Raw genomic sequence first — 25,626 nt, 5'->3', positions numbered from 1 at the left:
TTTTATCTTTACCATGAGTTCTTTAAAAAATAGAAATAAAATCAACACTAAGAGCCATGTCATTACCACCCTGCCCCCAGGAGGGCAAATCAATCCCCATTGTGCAGACATGCGACATCCCTCCCTGCTGGGTGCAGACACAGAATTCCCCGTGACCCTGGGACAGGCAGATGTGACCCCATTTTACGAGGAAAGGCCTGAGTGCCCAAGGTCATGCCATCTGTAAGAGGCAGTTACTAACCGCAAGGCAGAATTCTGCCTGTGAGAACACCACACCATACATCTACAATCCTACATAATAATAGAAGGGTAACATGCAAATCGACTGAATGGTGGAACGACCGGTTGCTATGATGTGCACTGACCCCCAGGGGACAGATGTTCAACACAGGAGCTGCCCCCTGGTCAGTGCGCTCCCACAGGGCGAGTATCACTCAGCCAGAAACCAGGCTGAGGGAGGGTGCAGGCCCGGCTGAGGGACCCCTCCCCCGCCCCATCCCCCCTACTTCCCAGAGTGCATGAATGTCATGCACCGGGCCTCTAGTTTATCTATAAATCTCAACGATGGAAAAGTATATTATGTAATCCTCCCCAGAGCTCCTCTGCAGCTACATCAGCCAAGGCCCTCCACGTCAGTTTCTGGGGGCAGCTGCTTGAAGGCACATTCCCTGCTCTAAAGCCCTGTCCTCTGCTTCCTAAGAGCTACTGAGCTCACTCTGCAATGCCAGCCCCAGCCCGGCCGGGTCCCGGGCCGCCCAGAGTCCCTGGGGCCGTGGAGGCAGGTCATCCTCTCCCCTCACACACTATCTCAGCGTCCTTCCTCACTTTACTGGCTGTGTCTTTGCCAGCTGACACATCTCATCTTCACGGCCTCAGCCAGGAGCACAGAAATTAAGATTCAGAATTGGGGGAAAGCTTTAAATTACCTAATTCCCTTTAGCCCCAAGCACTCCGTATTTAATATATTTTTCGAAATGAAAGGTGTTTTTGTCCCTTCTTTGATCTTTTCCTAAAATTCCATTATGTATCATGCGCTTTGCCAAGACGAGGCCTCTAATTCTAGAAACCCTCAGTCAGGGGAACCAAAAACCAACCAGGGATTGGAGAGAGGTGAAAGGTCCTGGGTCAGAAGGCCAGTCCAGATCCTTTGGGTGACTTCATTATGTCCTCTACAGCACTGGGAGTTGCCAAAACAGTGAACTTAAAGTACAACAAACATCTTCCAGGCCAAGTGAAAATGACCTTTAGATTCTCAGCCCAATTTGGCTATTTATGCTACCTCTCCCCTTCTTTGGCCTGGACGTATGCTCTCGGGGGGTGTTTACAGATGAGTCAGCGTTGAAGCTGGTGAGTTGGTGGGAAGGACAGTGGAGGACCCTGGCCCCAGATGAAGTTCTTATTTTGGTTTCGTCGTTAAATCTCAGCGGGGATCCTGGGAAATCACTTCACCCCCCCGACTATTGCCTCATCCGGGAGGTGCAAACACAAGTGAGCTTAATTCTCTATCGCAAGGCTATAAGTACTGTTTGCGGAAGCATGGAAAATGCAAAGCATGCCAAGTCAATACTCAAGTACAAAGTCAACATCCATGGGTTAACCTGTGAGGAAACTCTTTTCACATTAAATCTATGTTATATTTCTCAAGAGTTAAAATAAGCTCAAAGGAGAGGCTGGTACCAGTAACCACAGAAAACAAACTCAAATCTCACACTGAGTTACGGAAAAACACCCCAAGACGGCAAAACACCCAGACATGCACCATTTCTTTCATGTACAGTATGATTTAGCACCAATGAATACACAGAGAACACAAAAAGTCCACTGCACATTGATTACATTTCTTGGGATCTAACATTTAAAAACAAATGCCAGACACACAGTTTACCCTCAAAGAAAACATATTCATCAGGACAAGCCACTTTGGGAAGATACGTATAAGAAGTAATAGGAAGGAGTGAAGGGACATGGCCACTACATATAGCAGAAACATACTGAAGGCAAACAAGGCCCAAAGAAAAAGAAAAAGAAAGGAAAAAAAAGAAGTCAAAAGCAGATTATAAAACTAGCGCTCTGCTCCAAGGTCAACAACTTGAACCAATAAAATGAAAAAACCCTGCCCAATCTGGGGGTGTGTGACTCCGGAAAGAGCTGTGCGTTAACGGAACTCCCAAGAGCGAAGAGAGATCCTCCTCCAGGGGCTGTTGTGATCTGAGCACCGAACACGCCCAGCCGAGGCCAGCGAGGGGTAGTGTTGTTCTAGAAGCACAGGCACCCCTGGAGCGTGTGGCCCTGCCACCGCATGCCCTGCATTCACTCCCTCGCCCCACTGAGGGCGGATGTGAGTCTCTCCCAGCTCCTTCCTAGCAACTTGGGTTTTATTCTCCTTCTTTGGGAATCATGGGGGACCTGGATGTCTGTACCTGTTACATCTCATGGAGCTGAAAGCAATAAAGGACGCCTGCTCCGGCCAGGTGTGGATGTATCTCCACGAAGCAATCGCCTTAACACAGGGTTTCCGTGACTGGGGAGGAGGCGGATGCGGGGATTTTCCTGAGGCTCTGCCTGGACCACAGCCAAGACGACCGGCCACTTCTTAGGAAATGAGAACAAAATCCAGCGGACCAGTTAGTCAGACTCTCAGGTTAAGACGATGCTTGCCACAGGCACACACGTGCCCCAGAAACACCTAGAAAAAAACCTGCGAGCACGCGGTGGCAGCTGCTGGAAACCTGGCGCTGGAATAGAATGGAACAGTATCTCTGAGGTCTCAGACAGTTTCAGATGTCAGCATACGGTGTGCAGGGCCCACTCCTGAAGATGCTGTTAAAACAAAACCAAAATAACTACCTTGAGAGAACAGGAATGTGTTCTAAGAGGCCATTTTATCTGAGTGAAGGGATGATTTAACTCATGAGACTAAAGAACATAAGAAAACAACAACCACAACAGTTTCCTTGAATATATTCAACTATCGAGGCAAGGCATTTTTCAGTATAAAACATAATAATTCTCCCCACTACTACAAAGAAATCCAATAAATAACTGTACAGTGAAGGGCCCCGAGGAGCACTGAGTGACCTGGGTCCCCGAGCAGCTGCAATGGCGGAGGTGCCCATAGCACTAGCCCCTCCGCAAGGTCGCCTGCAGTTTGGTCTTTCTCAAACGTGACCCGCTGGTGTTTCCAAGCTGCTTTATAGACGCGTCCCATCTGGTAGAGCCCGGCGGGGAGCAGCCCAGAGGACAGCCCAAGAAGGGGTCAAAGCCGCGGTTCCCGCATGGATGGCGGCTCTCTTCCTCCTGGGGCTAGTGACCGCGGGGCCTGGCTTCAGGCTGTGCTTCAGCCGCACGCGCTTGGAAAGTCTTCTGCGCCCATGGCTGCGCCCGTCACGCCGGGAAGAGCTCAGGAGGGCTCTCGCCATAGCAGTACTTGGCTACGGGGTCCCTGTAGGTGTTCTCGTGCTGCACGCTCTGTTGGCAAAAGGGAAGACAAGAGCTCCGTGAGAAAGCAGTCGCACACACTCCCTTCAGAGCTGCCGGGGTCCAAGCGGGGCTGCTGTCAGGCACTCCCTGCAGGAGCCTGGCCACATTCATCTCCAAACGTCACTCTCAGGCTCCGGGTACGTTCTGGAACAAAGGCGAGTGCTCAACGCAGAATGCAGTGAAGAGCATGAACATGGACATAATAGCACCGCATGGCTGTTCCTTTTATGTACACGGTGAGTTTTTACAACCTCACTGCAACTCGGGACCACTAGTTTTTCTCAAGTTATTTTAGATTAAAGTCCAAAGGGTGTTTTACATCTGATCCTGTGCTTCCGAGAAATTCAGTAGCTGGTACTGAACCCTGAAAATATGGAGGAGATATATTTCAAATCACTTTCAGAAAGTCTTAGGTATCTCTTGGTTTGGCACTCGGGCCAAACCCCACAATACCAGACAAGCCTTATTTGGAGGAGAAATGGAAAGTATGATTTAAAACAGACAAACATCCCAATGGCTAATTTTTCAGCAATTTGTTTTCATACAGGCAACTCGAGTTTTGGCTAGAGTTCATTAATTAGCCCAAGACCAATACTAAACATCCACACTGTCAGTATTAATCCAACTTACAGATGTGTAGCCAAAAGCTTCTCTTTCTTGGGATGCTGCTATATAAACAAACTGACAACTGGGAAATGTCTCTTTACAATAGAAAGACTAAGTCAGAAAGCTTAGCATCTTCACTCACAACTGGAAATAACTTCTTGGTTTTATCAGTCAAAGAAAGAAAATATTTCGACTTTTCTGGCAACCCTCGGAATGAAAGAGAATCTGAATCAAAGTGAGTCACATGTTCGGCCTTCCTCCACGTTTCCTTTAAGGCCCATTCAAGTGGAAAGCTCTTCCTACAAAACAAGCCCACCAGGAATTTCTCGTGTTTTCAAGTGCTCATTATCATCCCTGAAACGTGTACCCAGTGACGCTGAGTGCTCTAAGAGCAGACCAGAGACATAAAACGTGGCGTAAAATCAAAAGGTGGACTACAGACAGACATCTGGCAGAGTGCAGAGTTCCAGAAAATGACAAATGAGTCAGTGATCTCAGACGAAGCCAGTGCAATCTTGGAGACACCATGAATAGAGGCCAGAAGATTTTAAAAAGGCAGCCCCCGCAACAGCCCAACCACAGAAGCCGAGAGCCAAGGACACAGCGATGGACTTCCAGACGCTTTCGGCAGCAGGTGCGGCGTTCAGTGCCCAAAGAGCCAAGCGTGTAATGACAGCATACTGATGAGTATTGAGAGCTTGACGACCTACATATTACGCATGTATTTTTAAACACCACCTGCCCCTTCCCCTTGAATCCTGAAATAAACCGTAACTCTGTCCCAGAACAAATTACTATTTATTCTCAATGAGTGGTTGCTGAAAAGCCTCGGTTCTGACAAAAGAACTTCTCTCAGAAACTGGACTATTAGGATTCCACCCAGATTAGGCTCCCACTTAAAAGTATAGACATGCCAATCAGATGGGGAGATGCAAGTTGATTAGACCTTGATTTAATCTAAACATTTTACTTCTCTAACTTGTATAAATCTCATGCTGACATTCTAAACACTCATTCCACCAAAGCTTCATTTGAATCTCTTCTCCATTATCACTCATATCATACGACATATGATAATCAAACCTCCATTATCATATTTTCCCACCCACCCATCCCCCCGGCTAGAAACAGCAGAGCTTCTGACCTGGGATGAGGTCCTGCATTTAGCCAAGCACAATTCAAAGTGGTCCTCCACTGCCATGAAGAGGTTCTGGAATGCCACAGCTGCCCGGTTGAGAAAGCGCTCCAGGAGAAGTTGCTATGGAAACAAAAGTTAGTGCCTATAATAAATTCCAGACTCAGCAGCACAAGGTAACCTTGGATATTTCTCCTAAACTAGGAGACTGCTGATGGGGGGTAGGGGTGGGGGGAAGAGTGAGGGAGGCAGCCAGCTCAAAGGGGAAAAAGCACTGGTATCTTATTCATTAGATAACTGATTAGCAAAACAATGGCCCGTTCTGCAAAAGAACCATTCAAGTAACTGGGAGCCACCTCCTTCCCTAAGACAAAGGCTACTTCACAGCAGCCATTTCTGACACCTACAAAGATCCCTTCTGAGTTCTATTTTCACAAGAATCCGATGCTCATCATAAAATAAAGGCAGAAAGACAGGAGCAGAGGCAGAACGAGGAGCAGCTCTCTGTACCTTATTGGGCTGCAGGCAGCAGGAAACGCAGTGCTCGTAGGCGCTGCAGCAGCCGTTGGACAAGCAGCCATCACAGCAATACTGCCTGGTGCCCGCGACGTTGACATTACAGCAGCCATTGACCAGCAAGTCCTTCCTTTCACAAACGTATCCTGCAAGTCAGAGACTGCCCTGAGTATTAAACCAGCAGGGATCCCAACTCACTAGTGATCTGGACTCAGCAACGTATGCACTGTGTGCCCAGAACAGAGACGGAGTCCTAAGCACCAAAGGGGTAGATTGGTGCTATGTGATGAGGGCTTGCTTCGTACGTGCCATCCTTCAATAATTTTATTTTTAATATTGATTTTTTATAGAGAGGAAGAGAGAGGGATAGAGAGTTAGAAACATCCATGAGAGAGAATCACCGATCAGCTGTCTCTTGCACCCCCACACTGGGGACATGCCCTCAACCAAGGTACATGCCCTTGACCGGAATCGAACCCGGGACCCTTCAGTCCGCAGGCCGACACTCTATCCACTGAGCCAAACCGGTTTTAGCCATGCCGTCCTTTAAAACACATGAATTCCCACGTTAGAAGTAGGCTCCAGCCTTACCTACCTAACACAACCTGTTAGTCTGCTGCTGCGTGTTTGACTTAATCTCCATGGTAAGCCACACCTGTGCTTTCCTACTCTCACCTAGGAAAGAAAGCTATTTTTTCCCTGTACACCTGCAGAAAAATGCCTTGTTTTTCAATACAAAAATCTGAAAATGGAAAAAGCCAAGGCATTAATCCCCAAAGTGAAATCCTTCCACTAGATAAAAAACAAAAACCCGTCCCCTCCTTTTTGCAAGTATCTGGGAGATTTTTTTTTTAATTGAAGTAGTCACACCTCACCTTTACAAATTGATTTAGGCTGTATTCGAGTATACATGCCAAGTATTCGACTTCCCCTCAGCATTAGGAAAAGGAAATTCTCTAGAAAGAAAAATACCCAGAAAGAAAAATCCTCGTAATTCCCTCCACTCCTCATGAATCCCATCATCTCGCCCAGCCTGCGTGGCTCAGTGGTTGAGTGTTAACCTATGAACCAGGAAGTCATGGTTCAATTCCTGATCAGGGCACATGCATGGGTTGTGGGCTCGATCCCCAGTGTGGGGGTGTGCAGGAGACAGCTGATCAATGACTCTCTCTCATCACTGATGCTTCTCTCTCTCTCCCTTCCTCCTTCTCCCTTTCTCTCTGAAATCAATTAAAATACATTTTAAAAAATAAATTTAAAAAATGATAAATAAATCCCATCATCTCTGTTCACACACTCCCTCCAACCCAGCCAATTCACGCTCAACTTTAAGGAATAAATCGCCTTGTAAAAGTTTATTTATTGTCAGAGCTGCTAAATATTTCTCTACATCTTTCTGGGAGTGGGAAAGAAACAGGTGAGAACAAGTGCCTGAGGGACACCACTGGGCCCTTGGGAAGCTCCCGTGTGTACACACAGCTCACAGGTGCACGCACAAGCCCACAGGTATCTATGCCCAGGCCCACAAGTGCAGAGCAGCTGCCCATCCAAATACCCCAGCTTCTTAATCCTCAGAGAATGAGACTTGGTGAAGTATACTGCTGTTTTCAGAAATACTCTGGAAAACAAAGTCAGTACAAAAGTAGGAGGCACCAGGAACACAATGGAAGAAACTAAAAGAGCCCTCCTTCCCACTTGGAAAACGGGCTTACCTGGGAACTGGTGCCTTTTGTTACTTTAACTGTGCCATTCTGTCTTCTAAATTAAGGGAGGATGATCCCAGCCCTGGCCAGTGTGGCTCAGTGGATATATCATCGGCCTGCGGACCAAAGGGTCCCGGGTTTAATTCCAGTCAAGGGCATGTACCTCCGTTGCAGGTTCCTCCCTGGCCTGGGCCCTGGTTGGGGCACATGCAGGAGGCAACCAATTGATGTGTTTCTCTCACATCAATGTTCTTCTCTGTCTTTCTCTCTCTTCCACTCTCCCCCCCCCCCCCCCCCCCCGCAAAAACAAAAATCAATGGAAAAATATCCTCAGGTGAAGATTAACAAAAAAAGAGATGGAAAGAGAGAGAGGGAGAGGGAGAGGGAGAGGGAGAGGGAGAGGGAGAGGGAGAGGGAGAGGGAGAGGGAGAGGGAGAGAGAGAGAGAGAGAGAGAGAGAGAGAGAGAGAGAGAGGGGATAGTTCCAATGCCATCACAAATGTTTCTGGGATTACAAGGATTATAAACATACAAAAAAACAAAACAACAACCACAACAAAAAACAAGTAACCCAAAATGTTTCTTGAAATTCTGCCCCAAATAATACACAGCAATCTTACCAGTTCTGGGTCAGGAAGTTTTAACATATAATGTGACCTACACTCCACTTGTTGAACTTATCTTTTTGCCCTTTTCTCTTTTTCACATTCTCAGTGTCAACATCAGGCCTTCTTCCTCTCCCCAGTGCTAACTGCCAGCAGCCTTGAAACCACAGGTCTTTCTAATTTCTGGTGAAAGAAAGCTCACCAAGATTTCACCTTTTGCATCATAAATCTAAGCATGCAAACGTCATTTCCAACCAGGAATTCTGTAAGGTCACAACCGCAGAGTGTGTTGCTATTGACTGAGAAATTAACTTCTAACCTCTGGAAGTCTGAAATTCTAATTGGTTGTCTTATTTAATAAGGTGTTATCCTGGCAATATTTATTGTGACATCTGCTTCCCAAAAGGCATAAATTCCTGCAAGTTTTCTTCATTAAACTGTTTCTGCCTTCTCCCTACACTCATAGAGTCTCACTCAAAATAATCAGAGGAAAATTTTTCTTTGGCTAGCTACAAAATGACAAATTGTCATTCATAACCTAATATTAAATATTTTAGTACATGTGCTACCGAAGCAAGCACATAACCTAATATTAAATATTAAAGCCAAGGCATAGATGTCATGTTTTCTCACTATGAGTGTGACACACACACACACACACACACACACACACAACTTCCTCCCAGTGAGCTGGCCTGCATCTGCAATGTGGATACTTATCGTGTCTACGGTGTAGATACTGTATCAAGTCAGAGGGCACCTGGACAGTGAATGGAACTGCTTCTATGTAAATGTTATTTTAAACACTAAAAAGCATTTAATTAAAAACAAAAAACAAAAAAACAGTTTATAAGAGAAAAAACACTGAACTCCAAGTTTAGTCCTAGTCCCATGTCTACGTGCTGGCTAGCTATGTCATCTTGTGTAAGAAACCTTATTCTATTAAAAAATAAAACACAGGTTATTTGCAATATTATTTGCTTTTTCCTTTAGTTCCTTAACATCTCAGTGCCTGTGTCTTCACCTACAAAGTGACAATACCTTTATAGGTATTACGGCAATAGCTAGACCTGATAGGCTGTTGCTAAAATCAAATGGGATATACCAGGAAAGCTTAACAGTGCCCAGCACATAATAGGAGCTCATAAAGGCAGGCTGAGGGTTAGTGGGAGTCTCGCTGTGGGAAGACTGAATATTCAGCTGCTTGCATATCTCCTTGTAAGAACTTCAGCAGCTGTTCAATCCAACCATCTCACCACAGGAATCACCTTTCTATCTAAATTCCTTTTAGACTCTAAAAGGAAACAGAAAACTCTGGGAGAAAGTACCAAAACAGATAGACTACTATTTTAACTGTAAGAGTAACACATTTTGTTTATAATTCACTTGAGATTGCCCAATCGGTCATTAACAAATGCATTTCCTAAGTACCAATTATTATTCAAGTTACCAAAGAAAACTGAGCTCCTGGCCTATCGAAGTGACCAAGATGGGAAGAAAAGACGGGTGAGCAGGAAGTAGCAGACGCATGAATGTGTGATAAAATGCTAAAACTCTAAGTTACAGGCACAAGGAGTTTCAGAGTTAGAATTATCAAACCAAGCTTCTCTGATGCTGAGGGGAACCTTGAACAAAGACAAAGACGACGTGAGAGATGTTGGAAATGAGCGCGGGGAAAGGCAGCATATAAAACCTATCTAAAAACCCCAGGACCGGTGGCACCAGAGCACTTCACTGACTGCGGGGGGAGGAGGAGGAGGCAGCCGCCTTGCCTAGGTCGTCGGTGATGAGGTGCTTCCCTTGGATGGAGTTCCGGCACTGGTTGCTGGGCCGACTGCTATTGCCCAAGTTAAACTGCACTTTCCACAGAATGGGCTGATCGTGGTCTTGAACCTGGAGGAGATTCCGATCCCTCACTGCCCTCTCCTCCTACAAAGAGACCATAAAAGAAAAGGTTAGAGTATCGTTTCTTATAGTTTCACCAATTTTTCCATAGAAACAGCAATAGGACAGACACAATTTTTAAAAAGTTTGCACAGGAATCTTGCATTCCCCTGGTATGAGCAAAATCTGAGCCAAAGTCACAAAATCAAAAGCAGAAAAATAAATTAAGGCTATGCTATGCTTCAGAACTGGAATTCTTACATGAATGCCCCTTGATTATGTGCACATTATAAATGGGTATAAAAGTGTTAGAACTGAGGTAACGGTATGCATTTCAAGGTATACTACAAGCTATTCACATGGAAGGAACATAAGTGACTATTAACAGCTTTTAGCATTTTTGGGATATTTTTGTTTTTAAAATGATAAAAACATTATTTAAAAACATAATTATCATTAACAATAGGAGACACTAAGGGATCTACAGAAACACTATACTAGCCTTGAAAGTTTCCTATAAATCTGTAATTATTCCAAAATAAAAAGTTTATTAAAAAATATATATAATTGCCCTAGCTGATTTGGCTCAGTGGATAGTGTCAGCCTGTAGACTGAAGGGTCCTGGGTTCGATTGTGGTCAAGGGCATGTTCCTCAATTGCAGGCTTGATCTCCAGCCTTGGTCGGAGGCAATCAATCAATGTATCCCTCTCACATCAATGTTTTCTCTCGCTCTATCTTTCTCATTCCATTCTACTCTCTCTAGAAATCAATGAAAAAATATCCTCAGGTGAGGATTAACAACAAAAATAACCAAACAACATAATTACTAACATTAAAGACAAAAACTGCCCACAATCCCATCACTTACATAAAGTACTATTTTTGCATTTTAACTTCTAGCCTTTTGACCCTGACATTTACACTTACAAATGAGGATGCTTGGCATTCAGCCCTTCTTGACACTAATTAGATGGTAAACCATTCAAGCATCTACATTATCTCGAGAATCACATTTTAAGGCTACATAATAATCCATCATGCTGATGTGCCATAATTTGTAAACATATCCTCTACAGATCAACATTTAGCCCATTCTAGACTTGTTATCAGATAGCAATGTAATAAAATATAGTTTTTATTCTCTTGAATAATTCGTAGCAGTAATTATTGTAAGTAGTCATGTCATACAGTGCCAAATAACTTCCCTGAAGTTATACATACACCATTAGTAATATGCCTGCGTTTACATAAAACAGTGTTCACAATTTACCACCGCTGCACCAGGACTGGACTGTGTTCTTTAAATTACTAGTGTGAAACAAGCCTTCAAGGTGGCTTTCCTTTCTGCTCTGCCCCTCCCTCTTGCTTCTTTTAAAGGAAAGAACTGGCCCCAGCAGGAACAGGATGGGTTATGCAAAAACAACATCTGCAAGAAGAGGAGTTAAGTGCAGAAGCCTTGGGAATTAGGGCAAATCACTTAGGTGCACGCTGCTTAACTACCTGTGAATTCATACTCCCCTGTTCTGCTGGGACCTAGCAGTTAACTGCATAATCAAGCGACGTGCAAACTAAACTGAGCGTCAAATGCTGCCCGAATATATTAACAGCCGTAAGGACTGTTAAGAGGCTGGTCAAAGTACAGTAAACTGGCTCTCACAAGGTTAAAAGTGCTCTTAACATTACTCTCAAACTCTCCTGTTATTCTTCCTAAGGGAAACAAAATACACAAGAGTTCATGGGCAAGTGCATCCCAGAAGGACCTCTTCCACATAACTACATTCCTGTAAACAGGAAGGCAATGCTCCCAGCACTTGAAATTGTTTTCAAACATGAATATTCAAGACCTTGCCAAAAGGATTAGATAAGAGCTGTACAATCAAAAAGATTGCACAGAGATTGTGTAAGGTAGCAATGGTAATGAATTAGTACCTGTTCACGTGTGTGGAAGTCTAGTCATGCAAAGGGTGTGGTGAAGGGGCACTGATGGAATTCCTTTATTGGGTAAGTACTTTTAGACCTTTTTCCAAGTATTCCACCTTCTCTATTAGGTTGTCTCAATTTTATGCATATGCATACACACACACACACACTTTTTTGATTCACTCAAAGGTTTCAAGATCATACAATGCATTAAGGAAATAGAGACAAAGGTAGCCAGGTTCTCTATTCCCAAAGAGCCTCCAGAGCAGTTGATAAAGAGGTTTTAAAAATCAATGCAATCGACCACCACCAAGGTCCACAGGGACTACGCTGGGGCACAAAGAAAAGAGCGGAACAAAAAGGAACAAGCATGAACACAAAGAACTTTCTTCATCACCTGTTAAGGAGCTATAGAAATGTTTTCATTACTCATGTATGTTACTTAACCTCTGATTTTAAAGGGGGTATAGGAAGAACTGTCCTATTTTTCAGGGGTCATCATAGGGTCAAATGAGATAAATGTTCCATTTAAGTAGTGAAGCACTTAAACAGAAGGCATTGCCATTAAAAGATTTGCTTATGATTCTTAAAGGAAAAGAAGGGGGTGGGGGTGGAGGGTAAAGGTCAGAAGGCATCCCAAATGTCTAATATTTGGGGAATGAATGCCTCAATGTGGCCTAATCAAGGAAAATTTTAGTTATAAAAAACTGTCCTTGCCAAAACCGGTTTGGCTCAGTGGTGGAGCGTGGGTCTGCGGACTGAAGGGTCCCAGGTTCGATTCCGGTCAAGGCCATGTACCTGGGTTGTGGGCACATCCCCAGTGGGGGGGTGTGCAGGAGGCAGCTGGTCGATGTTTCTCTCTCATCGACGTTTCTAGCTCTCTATCTCTCTCCCTTCCTCTCTGTAAAAAAATCAATAAAATATATATTTTTTTAAAAACTGTCCTTACAAAGCACTTTTAAAGATGGATACAGTGCATATATGTAAAGTGAAGAAACAGTATGCCCAATTATATTTTAAAAATATGAAAAATGAAGGGAGAAAATATGCCCAGATATCATCAGCGACTGCCTCTGGTTGGCGAGACTGTGAGTAGTTTTCCTCCCCTACCCTGCACAGTACTTCACACGCTTCCTGAAAAATATATGTACACTGGTGATCAGTGGAAAACAAAAAACAGATCAGCAACTCTCTCTTATGATTTATTCCACTTCACTTTAGAAAGTATCTAACTTGGCACCAATTTAGACAGTTAATTACTTTCGAGCTGAAAGCATGAATGTTTTCAAGGAGTTACACAAATAGCTGAGACATTCAGAAACTGTGCCACCTGAACAAGTCTGAGACCATTTCCTTACAAGAAAAGGGCCCTTCTGACTCCAAGATTGGGGTTCTGTCATCCCAGCTCACACGCCCCACACAGCATTCGGCCCCCTTGCCGCTCTCACGACATCTTGTTTTGTTTCCTTCGTATCATACATCACTGTCTGAAATTACTTGGCTTTCTTGCTACTTCTCCCCCTGACCCACCCAGAACAGAGGCTCTTGGAGAGGAAGGAAGGCTTTTCTGCTCTGCCCCTCAGGTATCTCCATCATCCTGCAGACAGTGCCCTAGCAGCACAGCTGGTGTTCACTGGCATCTGTTAAATAAATGGGCCCGAGTCACCCGGCACCACTCACCATTCCCAATCCTCTCCCCCAGTGGCACCCCTGCCACTGTCACTAATTTCTCCTGCGCTCCCATCTCTATAATTTAAACTATCCCCCAAAGCATTAATTAACATGAAAGCCAAAGAAATGAGGAATCCAAAGCAGTAGAGGACAATCAACGATTCTCTAGGCACAGGCACCACCCCTGCTCCAGAGCTCCTGGTCTCACTGAAGCAAAGCTCGGGTCCTAAGGAGCTCGGAAGTTTTCCGTGGCCTCTTCTCAAGGTGTCCTGACCTCTCCCCACCCCCTCATTCCCTGTTCCCATCTCCATGTTCCAGACAAAGACACTGCGGCGAGGCCAAATGAAGCAGACCCCCCTCAAGTCACCTAATTCTGGGTGGCAGACACCAAAACTGCAGCGGAGCGAAGCAGGAGCAGCACACACGAAAACGCGTATGGGAGAACGTGAGTCAAAGTTTTGGTCCCAAGCAACATTCATCCTTTTAAAAATGACTGAGGACCCCCAATATGTGGGCTTATAGGGGTTATGGCAGTTGATATCTATCTTACTGGAAATTAATACAAATTCCTAAAATACGTGTTTTCAACACATTATTTTTTACTCATTTAACAATAACAATGAACCCATTACTATTACATGTCCACCATTTTGGTTGTGTAAAGAAATTTAGTGAGAAGAGAAAATGTTTTTACATTCCTGCAGGCCTTTTCAGGGTCTGGCTTAACGGAAGACAGCTGGATTCTCACATGCGCCCTGCATTCGGTCTGTGCAGTGCGTTCAGGTTGAAGCACCTGAGGAAAACCTACCTCACACAGCTGTGCAGCTGGAAATGGGAGGAGCATTTTAATGGCTTTTCCAGATAATATGACAATCTTCTTTGATGCTACAAGCATAGTAGCTTCTTAAAAGTTCACTGCAAATGGTACAACCACTTTAGAAAACAGTTCTTTAAGAAGTTAAACAAAGTCACCATATGACCTAGCAATCCCATATGACCTAGGACCAAATCCAAGAGAACTGAGAACATATTTCCTAACAAAACCATGTACACTGATGCATATAATAGCATTATTTATAATAGCCAAAAGGTGGACACAACCAAAGTGTCCTTCAACTGATAAATGAGAAAAATCAAAATATGGTAAATGCATACCAGGGAATATTATTCGGACACAAAAATGAAGTAGTAGCACATGCTACAACATGGATGAATCCTGAAAACACAGGCTTCTAACCAAAAGGAACCAGGCTCAGAAGACCATAGATTGTAAGAGTCCATTTATGTGAAATGTCCAAAACAGGCAAATTCATAGAGACAGAAAGTTGACTGAGTGGTTGCCAGGGGCTAACAGGCAGGCATAGAAGGTTACAGCTCAAGTATTTGTTTTAGTCCTGGCTGGTTTGGCTCCGTGGATATAGCGTCAGCCTACAGATTGAAAGATCCCAGGTTCGATTCCAGTCAAGGGCACATCCAGGGTTGCAGATCCCCAGGAGGGGGCGTGCAGGAGCAGCCGACTGACACTTCTCTCTTATCATTGATGTTTCTCTCCCTCTTCCTTCCTCTCTGAAATCTATATATAACACACACACACACACACACACACACACACACAGTTTGTTTTACTTAGTTTTTGTTAAGCTGCAGGGGAAATCTGCAAAACAAAAATTTTGCCAATAGTTTTAAAGAAACCACAATCATCACCCCATCAAAAAAAAAATTTTAAAACTCAACTTGTCATAATTTACAGGTTTTAAAAAGACACACTGTAATTTTTTAAAAAAATGAACAAGGCTCCAGCCCAGAATGACTCTGTTGAGAGTCTTCCCATGAACTGAAAGGTTCTGGGTTCAATTCCTGGTCAGGGCACATGCAAGGGTTGTGGGCTTGATCCCCGGAGCGGGCATGTAGGAGATAGCTGATTGATGTGTTCTCACATTGATATCTCTCTTTATCTCCTACTCTCTCTTTAAAATCAATAAAGACATATTTTTACAAAAATGAACAAGGTGCACAGGAGTACTTAAAAGGAGGTTGTAAAGAAAGTCAGAATGGACAGCATCTGACTAGTAGGAATGTGCCAGATTGAAAAGAAAGTTAAAGTCGTCCCAATTAAAAAGACTCAGCCCGGCCGGATGTCAACCTATGAACCAGGATGTCATGGTACGATTCCCAGTCAGGGCATAAGCAGGGGTTGCAAGCTCCATCCCCAGCATGGGGCGTGCAGGATGCAGTTGATCAATTATTCTCTCTCATCACTGATGTTTCTACCTCTCTTTCCCTCTCCCTTCCTCTCTGAAATCAATGAAAATATTTTTTTTAAAAAAGACTCATTTGTTCCAATATCTGAGTCCCCATGAAGTGCCTGACAGAAGTCTATGGGCTGGATTCTATGAAGAACACAATTCTCTGTTCTCAAGAAAATTACACTCTAAAAGGGACAGATCAGCGAGTAAATGAACAAGAAATGTTCAGTTCCTATCACAAAGGAAATAAAGCAGGACTATGGGCAACAGGGAAGAAATTCAGATTGTGTCACCCTGTGTCACCTGAGGCAGTAATAGTCTGACCTAAAGTGACATAAAAGAGTCACCATTATTCTGGAACGTCTGGGGTTTGTGGAGTGCAGTAAGAACCCAAAGAACTTACCACCCCTATTGCTGGGTAGAGAACTGAGTGCAGGATGAGAAAGGAGGCATAGACCTGTTGGTGGCTACAGCATGGTCCGGACAGAAATGAAGGTAGCGTGACTTAAGGTGGCAGCAGTGACAATTAGGAGAAACGAATACATTCAGGAGACACGGTGGTGGCAGAAGGTAATAGAATTTGGGGTTTTCTGGATAGATCCAGACTGGAGTCAACAGCTGGGATCTCAAGAGCATACAACCTGTACTTGAACAATGATGGCACAGATCACCTGGGCCAGGTGGCGAGGAAGGCCGAGGTCGGAGTTCTGGCTCACTCACAACACTCAGAGGCCCACCGGCCGGAGAAGGGGCAGCACCGGGACCGTGAGAAGCTGCCTGGAGGTGGCAGGAAACATCTAAGTGCACGCGAATGTCACCCACACGCTTACAAGAAACACCCAGCCTGTTTGCCTACACTTCCCTGTCTCCCCCTTTCCAGGCTCCCCTGCCCACAACGTTTATTTACTTTCTGCTCATTGCTATGTGTTTTGTGTGTTTTTTATATTTTATTGATTTTTTTTTCTTTTTTTTATTTTTTACAAAGAGGAAGGGAGAGAGATAGAGAGCTAGAAACATCGATGAGAGAGTGTCATCAATCAGCTGCCTCTTGCACACCCCCTAATGGGGATGTGCCCGCAACCAGGGTACATGCCCTTGACCGAATCTGGGACCCTTGAGTCCGCAGGCCAACACTCTATCCACGGAGCCAAACCGGTTTTGGCTCGTTGCTATGTTTGATGTATGAACTTGACCCTGGAGAGTGAAAGGGGGGTTCCTTTTTGACAACCAGAACACCTTGGGGTAAGTTCATCCTTTCTGAAAACCCTAACGCTTAAGTCGGACTTTTAAACAAATCACTGCTTTGGGTAACATTTCCTACCAAAGCTCCCTGTCTTTTCTCCCATACATTCGCACGTGGACTTAAATCTAAGGCGGGAGGAGGGAAGGGGGAAGAACATTGCGCTCGAGCTGTGCACCGAGAGGACACCTCCTGGGCAGACACGCCGCGCTGGCCCCGGAGCTCGGCTGTTACCGGCCCCGACAACCACTCTCGGAGGCTCGGCTACGGGGCCGCCCTCCACTCCCCAGGACAGCCCCGAAGATGCAGCGAGAAATGCACGCCGGCGGGGCAGGCAGGAAGTAGGAGGAGGGGACAATCAGGGCCACAGCCCCGGGTTCGAGTCCCAGGAGCCGGCCTAGCAGCGCCTGCTCACCCAGGTCCCCAGGAGGGAGCAGGTCCCCCCGCCCGTCCTCGGTCCCGGGCAGGCATGCCCGCCTCCCCGGCCGGATCCGGGAGCAGCGCGGCTGCAAGGCAAGCAGCTCCCCGACCTGGGGAGGAAGCCGGCGGCCGGGAGAGCGGCCCGCGGCGCCCGGAGCGAGCGCAGGACGGCGAACGGCCACTCACCTGCTTGAAGGTGCTGGTGAGGAAGTAGACGAGTGAGAGCCCGAAGACCAGGGCGAGCACCCACCGCTTCCGCAGGAGCCGGCGCCACACCATGGCCGCCAGGTTCACCATGCCGGCGCGGACGCGGGGCGCGGCGGCCGGGGCGCGGAACGGGGCAGGCCCGGGGCCCGGGCGGCATGGCCCCTACGCGGCGGGCGGCCCCATTCCTCACGCCGGACGCCGGCCCCGCGGCCCTCAGCCCAGCCAGCTCCCGGCAGCCTCCCCGCGCCGCCTCACGTGACCGCGGCCTCGGGCCCGCCTTCACGAGCCTTGCGAGCTCACCCGGCCTCATTGCCATTGGTCCCTGCAGATATGCGGGTTCCTATTGGCTGAACCCCGGAAAGGGGGCGGGCATTCCCGTGCGTGCGGCGTGAGCGCTGTTGCCGGGCTGGTGTGATCCGCCGGTCTACCCGTGAGAGAATCCTGTCAGAGGCCGGAAGCCCTCGCAGGTCACGTGCTCCCAGGGCTGCAAGAATGATTGGCTTGGAAGGACATGAATGATGCCGCTGTGATTGCTGAATCGTCTGGGCAGGTAAAAAGATAAAGCGTTGGTTTTGTTTGGTTTTTTTGCTATTTGTTGTTGTTGTTGTTTTCCCCTGCGGTCCGTGTAGACACCTGCCTTTGCAGTCCCTGAGGCGTTTTGCGTTGAACGTTGGCTGCAGGAATGAAAAAACGCTCCCGGCATTGTACCCAGTACACCTGCCAGCTTCCAGTGCAACTAATGCAGGGGATGCTCTCTTGCATGCATTTCGCTGCAGTCGGGTAAAGGGCTGGAGGCCCGACTTTAAAAAATGACATGTATTGTAATTCTGTATAGGGCAGTAGTACGATTCTGCTGCATCCCACCGTGCAAAAAATTTATTCCAGAATTCAATGCTGGAATAATTAAGGTCTGCTTCCAACAGAGTACTTGGAGCTCCTGGAAAGGCAAGCATATGAAAGTAGAATCTTGGGCATTTCATTTAAGAGGCTGGGTCAGATTTATGGATAGAAGCTTTAGGATACTATATTTTATTTCCCCCAAGGATTCGCCGGTGATGGGGTATGTTCAGATGAGGACATTAAGCTGGCATTGCAAGTTCTGAAAGTTGAGTTGTTGTTTTTTTGTTAATCCTCACCCAAGGATATTTTTGCATTGGTTTTTAGAGATAATGGAAGGGAGAGGGAGATTCAGAGAGAAACATCGAGGTGAGAGAGACACATTGATTGGTTGCCTCCTGTGTGCACCCCAACCTGCAATCAGAGCCAGGGAACCTGCAATCAAGGTATGTGCCTTTGACCAGAATCAAACCCAGGACCCACTGAGCCAAACTGGATAAGGGTGAAAGTTAAGAAATATTTACATAACGAGTTTTCCTTCATATATGAAAATGGAACTATTGACCCATTTCTTAACTGAGTTTCCAAAAGCTAGTGGGTGTTCTCTTTCATCATTGGTCCTAGTAACGCAAACGCTGACCTCTGAAAAAGCTGACCAGGACAAGAAGCCATTCAACAGCCAATCATGGTGGCCTGAACTAAAAGAATCGGATAGCATATTTGGTTATACAAAAAAAAACATTGAAGGAGGCTAAACCTTCAATGGGAAGTCTAGCGCTTTTATTTCTCATCTAGGGTGAATAGTCTGGGAGGGAGCAAGGGAAGCAGGAAAAGCTACCAAGAAACCCATGGATGTTTTACTCTTTGAATAAGTCCTGCTGAGTGCTGCTCTGTGCCAGGAAGTATCCTAGATGCTGAGGTAGAGGGGCTCCCTGCTTTTGTGGCACTTACTTTCTACTAAGGGACACATCATCAATAAGTAAGCAAACATGTAAATAAACAAGTGCTATGAAGAAGGTTAGACTGGACAATGTTTGGTGGGTCAGGAGGTCTGGAGGAGAAGGCCTCTGGGAGGAGGTGACATTTAACCTGAAGAAATTAGCCACAAGAAAAATCGTTCCAGGGACAAGGAACAGCAAATGCAAAGGGCCTGAGGCAGGGACCGCTGGCCTGCTTGAGGAACAGAAAAGCTATTGAGGCTGGAGGGGAGTGGTTAAACAGAGAGTGGAGGGAAATGTGGCTGGAAACAGTAAGCTCCATCAGATAGAGCCTGTGGGGCTGTGCACGGAAGTTGGATTTTATCCTGATTACAATGGAAAGCCATTGGGGGTTCTAAAACCTATGTTCTGTGTTCCCCGATTAGGACTCAGTTTCACAACAGGACAAAATGCATTGAGATCATGAGCATTCTCAGGAGCCCTAAAGAGGGATCAGTGAGGAGCGAGTCAGAGATTTGGAGCAGATGGAATCATGTGCTATAGCCCATGATGCTCCAAGGTTACTCAGAGGTTCGGGCACCCATGGACTATTCATGTAAGGGTTGTGTTCCACCAGGGTTTGGAGTCTCTCGTAAACCCCCCTGACCTGTGCACCTGTCTAGAGAGGACGAGGCAGGGGAGGCCTGCCTTCGCTGCAATCCGGTGATCACATCCCCACCTGGATCCCTGAATGCCCGCTTCAGCTGTCATGAACATGGAATTCTGAAGTCCATGTGGCTCCTCACGGTAAACAAGGTGACGTGTCTCCATGAGAATTCACATATTCATTACCACTTTACTCATTGCGAGCGCTGAGGAGAAGTTTGGGGTTCAGCCACTCCGCCCCCTCCCATTTAACAGAGGAGGAATCTGGGCCCACAGAGAGGTGACTGACGTGTCCAGAGTCAGACGTCAAATTAGGGGCATCACCAATCTAGAACCCACATCTTCTATTGCCAGTCTGCTGCTCCCTTCACCTCACCCATCACCTCTTTGCTGCACAGTTCAGTGCTTTCCTCTCTCCCATGAGGACTTCCTCCACGTCCGGGTCTCAACAACCTCATCTGTGAAATGGGGTGATAACACTTTACTCAATAGGACTGAGTGTTGACTGGCACAGCAGATGGAAACAAGGTCAGAGCGCTGTAGGGAGATGGGATAGGAGTGGTGCTTATTCATGATTACCATGGCGATCTGACAGGCAGTGGGGATGTCGGGAGACTCTGGCTTATGCCGTGTGTTGGCTTTCAGGTGTTAAGGAAGATGCAGAGACGCCACAGCAGTAACACGGATAACATCCCACCTGAAAGGTAGGCATCTTCTGGTTCCATCCCATTGGGGGGCTCTGGGCTTTGAGGGTTCAGGGGCAGCTCCAAACTGTACTGAGTAATAACACCTGCAGCTCAGGGTTACGTGTTTGAGGAGCAGAGGAATTATAAATTGCTTTGCACTGTGATGGCATATACTACTCCATGCATAACTGCTGGCTGTTGCTCTTATGGTAATTCTCACAGCCTGTGTGACAGGTGATGCACTTGACTCATTGTATCAGTGATGGTGCCCATGAGATTTTAATTTATGGAGGTGACTGAGTGACCACATGGAGAGGCTCATGCCGTTGAAAGAAGATCTTGGTTACTTACATTTTCCGAGAGGAGGGGACATGTTACACCACCCAGGGCCACACGGGGAAGCACCAGGGTCGCTCAGGAGGCAGAAAGGAGCCCAGGGAAAGCTTAGGCCACAGCTTGGGTTGTGTTTTCCACACCAATCAGGCCAGGGCGGAGGGCACAGCTTAGCATGGCCTGCTTTGAGCAATGTCAGCAGGCTCTGGGCTCTAGGGTGGTCCCTGGTTGTCTGTTACCTGATCCTGAATGATTCAGGGCAGGAGAAATATTGGCTGGATACATGAGCATTAGACAAGGAGGTGGCCGGGGATACGGGCTCTGGGTTGCAAGGAAGTTGTGAACAACTCTGGCCATGAGGTTGCCCCTGTAAAGAGTGGATGCCTAATAGACAAACACAGACTCTAAGAAAACACAGTTAAAACACTCTGAGCTAGGATTTCTCTAGTTAAGCCCAAGAGAGAACACATCATGGGACCTGTTCTCAGGTTGTGACATTATCTCAGCCCCAGACTCCTGCCACTCTGCTCCCCCACCCCCAACATGCTAGCACATGCATGCAGTAGGCAGGCAACCAAGCTTTTCCTCCCTCGGATCACATTCCAGTTCCCTTGCAACTCGGAGATTGGCTGCAAAATCAGAGAACCCACCGGTTCTAGCATTGGGACTGAGGTTTGCATCAAGCCTGCCTGTTCTGCAGGGAAGAGCTCCAGCCTTAAAGCAGACGACTCTTGGCTAAATCCCAGCTCAACCACCTCCCTGCTATGATGCCTTTGGAAAGTGTCTCTTCCCCTAAATGGCAGATAGTGACCCTCAGGTTTCTTGTGAAGGAGTGAATGGACAGGAAAATGCACAAACACAGCATCCAGATAATAAGCCTGTTCCAGCCTCTGAAGACAGAATGGCTGTCTGCTCTCTAGTGTAAGGTGACCAGACGTCCCACTTTTGGCGGGACAGTCCCGATTTTTAACAATTTGTCCCGCATCCCTCGGCGTTTTAAAAAAGTCCCGATTTTTATCTTTCCAAAAATTGGGACTTTTTTAAAACGCCAAGGGACGCAGGACAAATTGTTAAAAATTGGGACTGTCCCGCCAAAAGCGGGACGTCTGCTCACCTTACTCTAGTGAACCAAGAGATCTTTGGGGGCAGAAGAACGACCCCCCTGTATTGCACTCACTCTGTGCCATTGGTGAGGTCAGGACTGCTTTTATCACCATTCTTACAGATGAGGAAACTGAGGCTCAGAGAGTCCAAGTAAGTTCCCTGAAGTCACACGGCCAGGAAGCAGCAGGGCTGAGATTGGGATCCCAGTCCACTTGCCAGCTGTCTCCCCCACCCTCACCCTGAGTCTGCCCATCGAGCCAGCACATTTTGGCGTCTCCTCTCTGGGCAGATCCACTCCTCTCCTGGTTTGCTTCCCACACTAGCCCGTAAGTGGTTAAGCTAGAAGCACAGCCTCCTCCCCAAGGAATGTTCTTTCCCGTTTAGGCTGAAATCTCAGCTGGATGCTAGGGCCCAGCTATAAAAAGCTGCTTGGGTGGATTGAGTCTTCACTGGTTGTGCGTGAGGTCCCATGAGCCCAGTGAATTCAGAGTGTTGGTGAGCTTAAGGAGGCCAGGAAGACTTTCTAGGTCCTCATGGGGAGGCAAGGGAGAGAGAGTGGCCCCCATTGGGCCAATGTGGGCACCTGCCAGGACTCGGTCTTTCTTAGCTTCTTAAAGTGCAGAAAAAGCTTGAGGATCCCTTGAGGATCATAGCCATGGTGCCCGCTGTTGTTGTCATTATCAATATTATCTTTATTATCATGCCAAACCCAAGGGGGTGGGACCACACATTTCCTGGGATTTTGGAGGCAGCAGGGATGCACCAAGTTGGGGGGGAGGGAAGTAAGTAGCCATCGTTAAGCTCCCCTCCCTTGCACCAGATTTGTGATAACTTACTCCCTGGTCAAGTTTGTGAAGCCAGAGTAATCAACCCTGAGATTTCTCCAGACCAGCATCACCCCTGCTGAGTTTCACAGATGTTCTCTAAGACGGCAGTCGCCAACCGGTGATCCGCGGGCCAATGGTGGTCCGTGAGGTCCGAAAGGTTGGTGACCGCTGCTCTAAGACATTCATAGGTTTCACTCACACACACACACACACACACACACACACACACAAATTCCATGGTGAGATAAGCTTAGAACACACTAAGTTTAGGCATAATTAATTTTTCCAATCGCAGGCCTTGTCAGAGCCTTTAATAAGCTCGTTCATTCATTCTTTCAAACACTGTTTCTTGAGCATGTTTTCTGTACCAGGTGCATTGTGCCGGGGAGGAGAGATGTACAGTGGGGGCAAACAATCATGACCTTTGACTTCATGGCACAGGGCCCAGTCTGAAGTGCTCCTCTCGGTGCATACTACACATGAGAGTCACCAGGGGGCTCTGAAGACCTGGGAGAGGCCAGGCCCCATCCTCAGAGACTTTGGTTCGGCAGGGCAGCACTGGGTCCCAGGCCACCTGTACCAGGCATTTTTCAAAAGCTCCCCTGGGGGATTATCACGCGCAGCGAGGGTTGAGAGCCACGGTCAGCAGTGAATGATGGTTTGCGATCACTCCCGTGCAGCGGAGGTCAGGATGCAGTGAGAACGAGGAGCAAGATGTCATTTTCTGGGAATCAGTAGGGCAGACTCTACCCAGGAAGGTTAGCGCAGGTGCCGAGGCGGGTCACGGCGAGGGTGACATCCACTGCAGGGCACAGCCTGTGCAAAGGCCCTACAGTAGGAAGCCTTGGGTCGGGAGGGAAGGGCACACAGTTTGATTGGAGTTTGGGGCGAGACAATCCAGGACAGTGGTCCGCAAACTCATGAGTCAACAGAGCCAACTATCAGCAGTACGACGATTGACATTTCTTTGGAGAGCCACATTTTTTAAACGTAAACTTCTTCTAATGCCACCTCTTCAAAATAGACTCGCCCAGACCATGTATTTTGTGGAGGAGCCACACTCAAGGGGCCAAAGAGCCACAAGTGGCTCAAGAGCCTCAGTTTGCAGATCACGGATCCAGGTGTCTGACATGCTCATCTCTCTGAGCCTCGGTTTCTTTATCTGACCATCTGTGCAGCTTTGGACAAGATATTCTCTCTCTCTTTTTCTCTGAGTCTCAGTTTCTTGATCTGTCAAATGGGGGGTATTATTAGGACCTTAACTCTCAGGGTTGGTAAGATTTAATGAGTTAGTCCGTGAAAAGCACTTAGAAAACTGTCTTGTTCATAGTAAATTTTCTATGAAGATTACAGCCTTGTTGCTGTTATTATTTGGATGAGTTCACTAGGCCTGCCGTGGCAAGGTGCCACACAATGGGGGCCTTAAAACAACAGAAATTTACTTTCTCATGGTTCTGGAGGCCCGAAGTCCGAGACCAAGGCGATGACATTGTCAGTGCTGGTTTCTTCCGAGGCCTCTCTCCTTCGCCTGTAGATGTCCTCACATCATTTTCCCTCCTGCGTGCAGCCGCGTGAGGACACCATTCGCATTGGATGAGGGCCTGCCGGCATGACCCCGTTTCCGTTTAGTCACTTCTGCAAAGGTCCTGCCTCCAAAGGACAGTCACCCTCTGCGATCCTGGGGTCAGGGCTTCCCCCTGGGAGTTTGGGAGGGAGACATAATTCAGCGTAGGACATTATTGGTGCTGTTATGGGTCCCCCAGTCCCCCCTGGGTGACTGTCTTTCCACCCGTCTGACCTGGTGGGGCTTTCTCTCCCCTTCTGGCCTAGAAATCGCAGCCAAGCCCTCAGCCCCGAGGCAAGCGTGGATGAAGGGGGCGTCTTCGAGAGCCTGAAGGCAGAAGCCGCCTCCCCGCCCGCCCTCTTCTCCGGCCTCCCGGGTCTCCCGGCAGGCAGTCTTCCCGCCGCCCCGTTCCCCTCCAGCCTGGTGCTGGGGGCCTCTGCCAGCGGCGGGGACGTGTTCCTCCAGATGCCGGCGTCCAGGGAGGAGGGGGGCGGCCGGGGCGAGGGGGGCGCCTACCACCACCGCCAGCCCCACCACCACTTCCACCACGGAGGCCACCGTGGCAGCTCGCTGCTGCAGCACGTGGGCGGGGACCACCGCGGGCACCTCGATGAGGCGGGCGACGAGCACCCGGGCACGCCCGCCCCTGCCCTGTCCGAGCTGAAGGCGGTGGTCTGCTGGCTCCAGAAAGGCCTGCCCTTCATCCTCATCCTCCTGACCAAACTGTGCTTCCAGCATAAGCTCGGTGAGTCCCAGGGGCACGGGGATGTCAGCAGCGGGCAGGGGGCTCTCCATCCCAAATGCTAGGGAAGGGCAGCAGAGGCCCTGGCCAAACCATGCAGTCAGAGTATGGGATTCTGAGTCAGATCTGGGTTCGAGTCCTGGCAGTCTCGCTGTGTGACGTCAGGCAAGTCACTCGCCTTCTCTGAGCCTCCGTTTCCTCCTCTGTCCGGTGGGAGTTATGATAGGAGCTCCCTCGCTGGTTGGTTGGTTGAGTAGTAGTAATAAAGAGCTCAGACTCCATGGGTCCAGACTCAGGCTCTGCCCCTGCCTAGCTGT

General features: G+C 47.5%; 2 protein-coding genes across 7 annotated transcripts in view; one reads left to right on the top strand and one right to left on the bottom strand.

The window, feature by feature from the left end:
• Nucleotides 1–1,880: 1,880 nt before the first annotated feature.
• Nucleotides 1,881–17,900, bottom strand: SPRING1 (SREBF pathway regulator in golgi 1). 4 transcript variants are annotated; one of them, XM_036448901.2, is made up of 5 exons: nt 17,613–17,871; nt 9,817–9,973; nt 5,732–5,883; nt 5,231–5,344; nt 1,881–2,820 (listed from the first exon to the last, which is right to left on the bottom strand). In XM_036448901.2, the coding sequence occupies exons 1-5, from the start codon at nt 17,721–17,723 to the stop codon at nt 2,785–2,787; spliced, it is 570 nt and encodes a 189-aa protein (XP_036304794.1). In that variant the 5' UTR covers nt 17,724–17,871; the 3' UTR covers nt 1,881–2,784. The 4 variants fall into 4 exon arrangements, with proteins under 4 accessions (XP_036304794.1, XP_036304793.1, XP_036304796.1 ...); XM_036448900.2 differs by lacking the exon at nt 1,881–2,820 and adding an exon at nt 2,945–3,468; XM_036448902.2 differs by lacking the exon at nt 1,881–2,820 and adding an exon at nt 3,592–3,624.
• A 115-nt stretch (nt 17,901–18,015) lies between these two features.
• Nucleotides 18,016–25,626, top strand: part of RNFT2 (ring finger protein, transmembrane 2) — a 47,106-nt gene continuing 39,495 nt past the window's right edge. For 2 of the 3 annotated variants that reach the window (XM_036448890.2, XM_045585404.1), the window contains exons 1-4: nt 18,016–18,183; nt 20,025–20,203; nt 20,699–20,757; nt 24,834–25,312. In XM_036448890.2, the coding sequence (XP_036304783.1) occupies nt 20,180–20,203; nt 20,699–20,757; nt 24,834–25,312 (562 nt within the window). In that variant the 5' untranslated portion in view covers nt 18,016–18,183; nt 20,025–20,179. Of the gene's footprint in view, nt 18,184–18,205; nt 18,414–20,024; nt 20,204–20,698; nt 20,758–24,833; nt 25,313–25,626 lie in introns of those variants that run through there. The other variant, XM_036448891.2, reaches the window with a different exon arrangement.

This window comes from Pipistrellus kuhlii, unplaced genomic scaffold (genome assembly GCF_014108245.1).
Source record: "Pipistrellus kuhlii isolate mPipKuh1 unplaced genomic scaffold, mPipKuh1.p scaffold_m20_p_20, whole genome shotgun sequence".
Taxonomy (NCBI): domain Eukaryota; kingdom Metazoa; phylum Chordata; class Mammalia; order Chiroptera; family Vespertilionidae; genus Pipistrellus; species Pipistrellus kuhlii.
This window is presented reverse-complemented; position numbering and strand designations above follow the sequence as displayed.

Bases quoted from the DNA above. Each gene is read 5' to 3' on its own strand.
- SPRING1 (XM_036448900.2), bottom strand. From the start codon at position 17,723: ATGGTGAACCTGGCGGCCATGGTGTGGCGCCGGCTCCTGCGGAAGCGG. The intron at 5,884-9,816 runs GCAAGGCGGCTG...TCTGACTTGCAG, and splicing joins CCTCATCACCGACGACCTAG to GATACGTTTGTGAAAGGAAG. The intron at 3,469-5,230 runs GTCAGAAGCTCT...TTTTGCCAACAG, and splicing joins AATGCAGGACCTCATCCCAG to AGCGTGCAGCACGAGAACAC.